This window comes from Haliotis asinina, chromosome 14, assembly GCF_037392515.1.
Source record: "Haliotis asinina isolate JCU_RB_2024 chromosome 14, JCU_Hal_asi_v2, whole genome shotgun sequence".
NCBI lineage: Eukaryota > Metazoa > Mollusca > Gastropoda > Lepetellida > Haliotidae > Haliotis > Haliotis asinina.
In genome coordinates, this window is record NC_090293.1 from 24,347,699 (window position 1) to 24,358,302 (window position 10,604).

General features: G+C 40.4%; 1 protein-coding gene across 1 annotated transcript; it reads left to right on the top strand.

Moving 5' to 3' along the window:
- Positions 1-925: 925 nt before the first annotated feature.
- On the top strand, positions 926-10,262 carry LOC137262292 (pyridoxal 5'-phosphate synthase subunit PdxT-like). The gene is made up of 3 exons (XM_067800107.1): positions 926-965; positions 8,405-8,779; positions 9,727-10,262. The coding sequence occupies exons 2-3, from the start codon at positions 8,435-8,437 to the stop codon at positions 10,054-10,056; spliced, it is 675 nt and encodes a 224-aa protein (XP_067656208.1). The 5' UTR covers positions 926-965; positions 8,405-8,434; the 3' UTR covers positions 10,057-10,262.
- Positions 10,263-10,604: the final 342 nt, after the last annotated feature.

The following is a 10,604-nucleotide window of genomic DNA, read 5'->3' on the forward strand; positions in this document are numbered from 1 at the left end:
AACAAATGTCATGAATATAAAAATCAAAAGAACAGTTTTGTTTGTTTGTTTGTTTTGTTAGGGTTACATTTTTCATTTGTTTGTTTGTCGCTTAGAGCTAAAACTGCAGCTAGATGGTGGCGCTCTGTAAATAGTGGACCCTGGACTAAAACCTATAAGCACGTTGAACTGACGTTTAATCAACCAAGACAATAAGCCTGCCCGCCCTGTCCCGTTAGCTGCTTCTTACGACAAACATGGTTTGATGCATATAAAGACAACCTGGATCATCCCGGGTTAATGGAGATGGACAATGGTACAATGTGAGATACAAAAAAAATACCAGATCTTGTACTTTAATATGAAAATGTAATCCCAGCTAAAGCACTGATTTACATGATATTGTTGCATTTGACAAAGGCATTCAGACAAAGTAGCGGTTAAACGGTTTCATTCAATTTGCTATAACTCTGCACTCCCCGACCAAAATCCCCTTTTCATGTTATATAGCTAGAAGTTCAAAATTCCTCACCTTCTTGAAGCATCAATGGGTAGAGAGGTTGTGGGCGGATGGAGGAAGGGCGTTGCACAACCGATGCCCGAATACTATTCTGGGTCCGTATTTATTGGAGTCGATCACGTGACCTCTTGCGTCAGCTTATCGGCCTCTATTGTCAACCCGCGGAATATTCTATAAAACTGCCCTTTTTATTAGGCGCTGATTAAGAATGTCAATACTCTGTACTCAACAGTGTTGAGATCACACTTCCCGAAAACAAATCTGTGGTGTTTTATCATTTAGTGGAAGTTTTGACAAGATAAGGTAAGTCTTGGCACAGATAGGACTATATCGGTGTTTTCGCATTGTCAGTGCGTTGTATGTAGGTCGGGTCATTGTGAGAAAGGTCAGAATTATTTCGTAAGAAACGTAGGACTCTCCATTTAGACGACAGATTTACTACTACTGCGTAAGAGTGTCCGGTGCTGTAAGTAGTTATTTTTTAACCAATGTATAATCACTTTACTTTACTTTCTTGCATACATGAGCTGTAAGAAATTTGGCTGCGGGGTAGCCTACTGGTTGACGCATCGTCATGCTGAAAACCTTGGTTCGATTCCACATATGAGCACAATCTGTGAAGCCAATTTCTGGTCTCTCCCGCCGTCACACAGTTTGTTTTGATCTGTTACCTGGGGTGAGTGAGTGAGTTTGGTTTTACGCCGCACTCAGCAATATTCCAGCTATATGGCGGCGGTGTGTAAGTAATCGAGTCTGGACCAGACGAGGTTGGACCAGTGACCAACAATATCAACATCGATCTGCACAATTGGGAACCGATGACATGTGTCAACCAAGTCAGCGAGCCTGACCACCCGATCCCGTTAGTCGCCTCTTACGACAAGCATAGTCGCCTTTTATGGCAACCCTGGGTTGCTGAAGACCTATTCTACCCCGGGACCTTCACGGGTCTGATCTGATACCTACAAGTGCATTTGTAGGTATTGCGGGGAGAGTGAGTGAGTGAATTGGGTTTTACGCCGCTTTTAGCAACATTCCAGCAATATCACACCAGAAATTGATGAGTGAGTGTACATGTGAGTGAGTGAGTTTAGTTTTACGACACACTCAGCAATATTCCAGCTATATGGCAGCGGTCTGTAGATATTCGAGTCTGAACCAGAAAATCCAGAGATCAACAGCATGGACATCGATCTGCGCAGTTGCGTCAGCCAGGTCAGCGAGTCTGACCGTCCGATCCCGTTAGTGGCTTCTTGCGATAAGCAGTCACCTTTCATGGCAAGCATGGGTTGCTGAAGGCCTATTCTACCCAAGACCTTCACGATTCCAGAAATATGCAATGCACATTGTAGCCATCTGGGGAATCGAACCCAAAACTTCGTCGTGAAGAGCGAATGCCTTGACCACTATGCGACCCCAACGATCATTTTGTAGGAAGAAACTTAATAGTTAAATAGGATGAAAATTTGGTAATAAACGAGATATGATACATGCGTCTTACTTCAACATCGTAAGCAATTCCGGTTATAACAAACTCAAGTGAACCACTAACTTTAGTTCGTTTTAACAATAGTTCGTTATACGAATTGAGACCAAATCTTGCTGCAAGCGGCCGAGACTCAGCTCGTTATAGCTGTAATTTCATTATACGCGTATTGGTCTCAGACGGCGTCTACTGTAAGTAGCATTTCTTTCATTCTCACGGCCCTTAGTGTCTCAAACGAACTATTAGTCCACAAAATAGTCGCAACGGTTCATCACACCTGTCTTTTGTGTCCGTGATTTAGAAACTAGTGACATGTGAACCGAAGCAGCTAGATATTATGACCAATGCGATGTACTGGCTTGCAAATATGAGAAGACTGACAAGTTTGGAAAGTACGGATGTTGTCACGTGACGTTCTTGTAGCTGCCCTGCATTTTTTCCACTATAACGTAAGTTTTCAATTATATGTTTACTTTTTTTAGATAAAACGCAATGGTTATGGTTTACCTTGTCGTAAACATGCCAGGTTTTACAGTTTGTCGTAAACATGCCAGGTTTTACAGTTTGTCGTAAACATGCCAGGTTTTACAGTTTGTCGTAAACATGCCAGGTTTTACAGTTTGTCGCAAACATGCCAAGATTTACAGTTTGTCGTAAACATGCCAGGTTTTACAGTTTGTCGCAAACATGCCATGTTTTACAGTTTGTCGTAAACATGCCAAGATTTACAGTTTGTCATAAACATGCCAGGTTTTACAGTTTGTCGCAAACATGCCATGTTTTACAGTTTGTCGTAAACATGCCAAGATTTACAGTTTGTCATAAACATGCCAGGTTTTACAGTTTGTCGTAAACATGCCAAGATTTACAGTTTGTCGTAAACATGCCAGGTTTTACAGTTTGTCGTAAACATGCCAGGTTTTACAGTTTGTCGCAAACATGCCAGGTTTTACAGTTTGTCGCAAACATGCCAAGATTTACAGTTTGTTGTAAACATGCCAAGATTTACAGTTTGTCGCAAACATGCCAAGATTTACAGTTTGTCGTAAACATGCCAAGATTTACAGTTTGTCGCAAACATGCCAAGATTTACAGTTTGTCGTAAACATGCCAAGATTTACAGTTTGTCGTAAACATGCCAGGTTTTACAGTTTGTCGTAAACATGCCAGGTTTTACAGTTTGTCGCAAACATGCCAAGATTTACAGTATGTCGCAAACATGTTTTGATTCTAATCCTGTGATGTCTAATTGACGTTTAACATAGGTAGTGTTAACATTTGTTGTTTAGGTTTTGCAAAGTTAATTTCACTCCTTAAAACCCCGCCCCGACAAGTCCTTGTTTGGGCGACCCATTTGCTCTTGTAGGACAATTATTTCTGGTATACACTGCGTTTCAAGCTGATACACACACACATGTGTCCGCAAGCCGTACACTCTGAACATATTTTCATATAATGAAAATATAATATACGTTCTTTAGTATACTTGATGTGTGTGTGTGTGTGTGAGTGAGTGAGTGAGTCAGTGAGTGTGTGTGCGTCTGAGTGTGTTTACAGCTCTCTTTGACATAAACATTTATTTTCACAAAATAATTCCCATCATTGCTGCATAAATAGTACAGCTGTTATATAAGTGGCGCGGATCGTTGTATACGCCTCCTGTCTGCAGTTTCACAAGAGTAGCCATTATTCTTATGAATATGTTCTGAACACATTTTTAATATGACAGTGTCTCAGTCCTAAGGTCAACTTCTTGTGTGTTCACCGCTCTTTTTGACATAAACATGTATTTTCACAAAATTATCCACATTAGTGTTGCACAAACGCAGTATTTGTCGTGTAAGAGGAGAGCGGTTTGTTGTATAAGTATCCATTATATAACTTGTGGCAAGTTCAGACGTACAATATAGAACAATATTTTATAGATAACAACTTCTTTATTCCGTGATTGATCACTGGATTGTCTGGTCCAGACTCGACTATTTACAGACTGCCGCCATATAGCGGGAATATTGCTCAGTGCACCGTAAAACTAAACTCACTCACTTACTTACTGTATTTCGTGAGTACCGCGTTTCGATACAGTTTCTTGTATCATTGTCAAGCTTGAAACGTCACACTTGTTATCCATAAAATATTTTTCTGTTTTTTTATCCTTCATACCGTTTCATAAGACTACATATCTTATCGATATTTTCTAAACACATTTTGATGTAATACATGTCGCAGTCTTTTCATGAACCTTACGTCATCAAGTCAACTTCTTATGTGTTCACAACACTCTTTGACATAAACATGTATTTTCATAATCCCCAGTCTCGTTGCATAAACGTTGAGCCTGTTACATAAACGAAGAGCTCATCGTTGTATAAGCATCCTTTATACAGTTTCATAAGAGTATCTATCTTATCAATTTCGATAAAGGTTTGCAACACGATCAACCGCGAAGGTATTCATTGTACTTAACAGAATAAGGACAGTAGGTCTGAAATGGAAGGGAACAAAGCACAGTAGTATCTGGTATCATGAATACATTCGGAATTGGATTCTGTTTTAGGACAAATGTCACGTAATTATGAAACGTTTGTTTGAAAGCCTTTGTTTATATTTTCTTCTGTATTTAGGGAGTTACATCCAGTGTGTGAATAACGGTGAATAACAATATATAACCTTGAGAATATATGTAAATAGATCATTGAATAGCGCGAGTGCGGGGGTGATAGTTAACGTTATGTCACGACGCGGCTGTTCGATATGAGAGTGAGTGAGTTTAGTTAAAGCCACATTTTGTAATATCGCGACGGGGGGACACAATAAATGGGTTTCACACATTGTACCTGTATGGGGTACACATTGTACCTATGTGGGGAATACACATTGTACCTGTGTGGGGAATATACATTGTACCTGTGTGGGGAACAGAACCTGGGGTTCAGTCTGACGAGCAAACCTGTACCACTGTATAACTAACACTGCGAACTCATTAAGACTTTTATGAAGCGTTCAACTCTGCAGGGGGAATTGTGAACCGAGCAAAGTGCGAGTCGTCTTCTATGTGAGTTAATACACTTAAATATTGGTTAAACCTCCACACCGATTCACTTACTGAAGGGGTGGAATAGGACTGACATTACTCCAACACACAGATCAACATCTTTCTACAGTTGACAACATACTCATTCTTCAATCTATTGTTCAAAAGCATAGTACATGAAAGAGACGCAGATTCTACTCTGTTTTCGTGGATTTCAAGAAAACGCTCGACGTGGCTATCCGAAATACATTACTTTATCTCCTTTCAAGAAATGCTATCCGTCATTTTGATTGTTCCACCAGTGTCAGACAAGGATGTCCACATAGTGCCTTGTTCTGCATATTTGAGAAAATATGGACCAGGCCATTCATTAATTAGGGGTGACCAACATTGCCCATGTAATTAGTGTGCTATTTTATCAGCATTGTGGAAGGTCCGCGTTATGAGAGTGAAAATTCGTTCACATGGAGACACGGGGCTAGACTAACAACAAGTCTCTGAAATGAACATATTTTACTGAAAGAAGTTCAAAGTGAAGAAAACAATATAATGGAATGGAGCCCTGACACTTTATTCATTTTCAGGAAATCTAGATTTGAGGCATTTTCTCTGGGCTTTCTTGGATATATGTGCTTGAGGGTCTGCACGACAGACTAACACGGGGCCTGTAGTCATACAGTGAGTTTGATGCAGATACACGCGTTTGAACTACATGTACATTAAAGTATTCTTCAGCCCTGTCTGTACATAAAAGTAGATAAATGTAGGTTAGCATTGTAATGTGCCCCCTACATTATATATTCTTAAAGTGGAATCTAGACACTGGCATGATGAAGTGAAAAAATGGAGTGCAATATAGAAGCTGTCAATCCATAAAATGTGCCTTTACCCTACAGTTAAAGACTATTTTTTGGTGTGTGTGTGTCTCTGTGTGTCTGTGTCTGTGTCTGTCTGTCTCTCTGTGTGTGTCTGTGTGTGTGTGTGTGTGTTTATATCGGTTCATGTGTTAAACCGGCTGGTAAACACAATTTAGACCATTAAGACCAGGGATACCTATAACCCCAGCACCTGACGGCACATGTCCTCGGTCGCGTGCAGATCCGTCGAATTTCTGATTTTTCAGAGTTGTAAAACCATAAAGGGCGACAATGCTTGTCGCAAGAGGCCACTAACGGGATCGGGCGGTCAGACTCGCTGACTTTGTTGACACGGTTCCCAGTTGCACAGATCGAACCTCATGCTGTTGATCACTGGATTGTCTAGTCCAAACTCGATTATTTAAAGACCGCCCCCGCTGAAAAATTGCTGAGTGTGGCGTAAAACTAAACTCACTCACTCTTTTCTCAGTCATAAGTTAATTAGAAGATAATTGTAACGTGGTAAAGACTACCCTGTAGTATATAATTTCAGTTTGAGATCAATAGTTCTCCAGGGTAAGTGAAGATTTGACAAGCAGCTATATTCTTTTTTCACTACGTTGGAAGAAAGAGTGAGTGAGTATAGTTTTACGCCGCTCTCAGCAATAGTCCAGCTATATGGCGGCAGTCTGTAAATAATCGACTCTGGACCGGACAATTCAGTGATCAACAGCATGAGCATCGATCTGCACAATTGGGAACCGATGACCGATACCACCAGTTAGAGCTGACGATCACAGATGAGTGAGTGAGTTCAGTTTTACGCTGCTCTCAGCATTTTCCAACCATAAGGCGGCGGCCTGTAAATGATCGAGTCTGGACCAGACAATCCAGTGATCAACAGCAGGAGCACCGAGCTGTTCAATTGGGAACCGATGACATGTGTCAACCAAGTCAGCGAGCCTGACCACCCGATCCCGTTAGTCGCCTCTTACGACAAGCATAGTCGCCTTTTATGATGCATTATCCTTCTGAGGCCTTATTAGTAGTTTAAGAATTGTTTGTTCACTCGTTCGTTCGTTTCTCTTTGTCTCTCTCAGGCCCCCCTAAGTAATTGAAGGAATTACAGCAAATTTGAAGGAATTGCATCTCAAATGTAAACAAACGCAGTCCACTCGCGAAACAATTGCAGCGATATCGGTAATTTAGCGGTAATAACAGAAATACATCGGCCCTATCGGAAGCAATGTCGGTAATACTGGAAACACGATCGGCCATCTTCGGAGATTTTTCGGTCGCGAGCGGAAACTCACGCAGCAAAACATGGCGTCGTTGGAAGAAGCGCCCGTCTCGGTGAGATTTGTTTTTAGTTTCTACTATTACATTTTTATACTTATCCATCTTTGACCACCCGTGTTGAATGCGTTTAGGTATGAGGTGTTGTCGGGGCAAAAGCTTATGTTTTTAGGAAAAGATAGTCACTCTAGGAGAGTGTCACAAGTCATGCCCCTGTAGTTTGTTTACATCTGAACATCGAAGTCGTGCCGATGATTACGAACGTGCGCCAGATATAACATCATTTTTTTGTAAAATGTGTTTAAATTTGTCAATTGCACTTCGTAGCAAGAAAAATTATGGCTCATAAACTTCTTCATGGCGCACGTTCATGATGTTCTTAATCATCGGCACGACTTCGATGTTCAGATGTAAACAATCTCCAGGGGCATGACTTGTGACACTCTTCTGCAGTGACAATCTTTTCCTAAAAACATAAGCTATTGCCCCGACAACACCTCATACCTAAACGCATTCAACACGGGTGGTCAAAGATGGATAAGTATGAAAATGTAATAGTAGGAACTAAAAACAAATCTCACCGAGACGGGTGTTTCTTCCAACGACGCCATGTTTTGCTGCGTGAGTTTCCGCTCGCGACCGAAAAATCTCCGAAGATGGCCGATCGTGTTTCCAGTATTACCGACATTGCTTCCGATAGGGCCGATGTGTTTCTGTTATTACCGCTAAACTACCGATATCGCTGCAATTGTTTCGCGAGTGGACTGCGTTTGTTTACATTTGAGATGCAATTCCTTCAAATTTGCTGTAATTCCTTCAATTACTTAGGGGGGCCTGTCTCTGTAGAAATTATTCAGATTCATTCATCCATCCATCCCATTTATTTATTTATTTATTTATTTACTGAATACCTCCAAGTTTGGTATAGTGTATTAGGATAGAGTGTGCTTGTACTACGATACATTCATCAGATAAATACTGTGTAGATTAAGCACATTATGCTACAGATAAGGTATTGTTTAAACTGAAGGGCAAAAGAAACTACACATCTGTGTTTAATGGTGTTTAATATGATAAAACAAGAAATGGTTGCTCAGTGTTGATTTATTTGTATTTTATTTTATTTGTTGTGTTTGGACCTAAAGTTAGCATTGTTAACACTCATTTGATATTTTTTTTCAAATCTATTTTTTCATTTGTGATTTCTTTTAGTTTCTCATCTTCTCTTACAGATAACCACATCAGTTTCAAATCTTTTGAAAATGCAGAGTAAAAAGAGAACATTGAAAGTTGGAATCCTTGAGGTTCAAGGAGCATTCCTGGAGCATAAAATATCCCTTCTTGCTGCTGCTAAGGAACTGTCAGATGACGTCACAGTCGACGTCATCGGGGTCCGGAATGTGTCACACATTACATCAGACATGGCTGGGTTGATAATTCCTGGCGGTGAAAGCACAGCCATAAGTCTATTTTTGAGAAGAAATGATATGGAGGAGCCCCTGAAGAACTGGGTCAACGGCAAAGATCACGTGACTTGGGGAACATGCGCAGGGATGATCCTTTTGTCAAAGGTCACAGAGAATCAAAAGAAAGGAGGTCAATATTCGGTGAGCATGGGGGAACGCATAATCTTCTAGTGTCCTTTTCAATATGAACAGTTTATCTTTAAACAACGACGATAGAGAGATCCTAGCATTTGACAAGTATATGCGTATCCCATAGGTCCAGGTAAGGCGGGGAGGGGTCTATTTTATTACTGTAGTAAGACGGGGAAGAGCCTATTTTATTACTTTAGTAAAGAGGGACGGGGTCTATTTTATTAGCATAGTAAGGGAGTCCATGATCTGTTTGATTACCACAGTAAGGAGGTACAGGGTCTATTAAATTACTATAGTAGGGCGGAGCAGGGTAAAGAGGGACGGTGTCTATTTTGTTACAAAAGCTAAAGAGGGACGAGGTCTATTTTATTACTAAAGTAAACAGGGACGGGGTCTATTTCATTACTAAAGACGAGCGGGGTCTATTTTATTATTTCCTGCATTTGAACAGAATAAGTTTCTGAACCAAACTGGGGCGGTGTGGTAGCCTAGTGGCAAAGCGTTCGCGCGTCACCCCGGGTTCGATTCCCCACATGGGTACAATGTGTGAGGCCCATTTTCTGGCGTCCCCCGCCGTGATATTGCTGGAATAATGGTAAAAGAGGCGTAAAACGAAAACTCACTCACTCACTCACTTAACCAAACTTATATTCATACATAAGCATCTGTTGTAGAAACCATGATAGACTTACACTGACTTTGTTATGAAGACTGGAAACATGAGCGATGCTTATTCCCTATTTCAAATTATCACTGGCCACGAAGTCCCCAGCATACTAGCGAAACAAAACAAAATAACGGAAAGTTGAATACGTTTCTGATATTCCTAATCTTAAAATTTAGCATTTCCAGTGGACCAAGAACCAAGTCCTCTGCAGTGTAGTAATATTTTCTTTACCCTCATGCTATGTTATATCATACTGTGGAATATTAAATTTCATACTATCTATATTCAGTTGGAGGCCCTCGACGTGGTGGTAGAACGTAATTACTTCGGTAGACAAGTCAACAGCTTCGAGGGAGATCTCAACATCACCGACCCGGAACTACTTTCAATGCAAACCGGAAACGAACCAGTTCGTGGTGTATTCATACGAGCTCCAGCTATAAGCAGGACAACAGACCCCAGTGTTAAGATCCTGGCCTGCGTGTCAACTGAAGACAAACCTGAAGCAGTTATTGTGGGTTGTCGTCAGGGAAATGTTCTCGCAACGGCATTTCATCCAGAACTTACCGAAGATTTTCGATGGCATCAATATTTTCTACGAATGATTCAACAAAGATAACTATGGATAAGAAGACGAATGCCACTTCCTATTACGTGGATTTCTGTCAACATTACACTACGCAGAATAATTGGTTCACCTAATTTGTAATACGTTATGTACTCCTTTGTGCAACTTTAACATTTAAGTAGTAAACCGAAAAGGCAGATTTTGTTAGAAATTGTACTTTTAGCACATGTACATAGAATTAAAACCTAATATACCAACGGTGTTACTCCAGCTATATGGATATAAACTGAAGCGCAAATAAAAGTACACACCTATGTGTCATGGAAACTGAAAAAGATACAAACGAGAAAACGACTTTCCATAATACTGCAAATGAATTAAATGCAATATTGATTTTCCATGTGCATCTTTAAATTTTCAGTAATAAAAAGCGGCACTTTTCTGAGTTCTTATCGATGTACATCCAGGTTGCCCTCCACATATAAAATAATGTGAATGTCTGTATTCGTTAAAGTCGTTATCTAATGCGATCCAGATTCGATTCTCTATATTATAACAGGCAAAGCAGGAATATATGGGATTATTACGTCGAACCACTT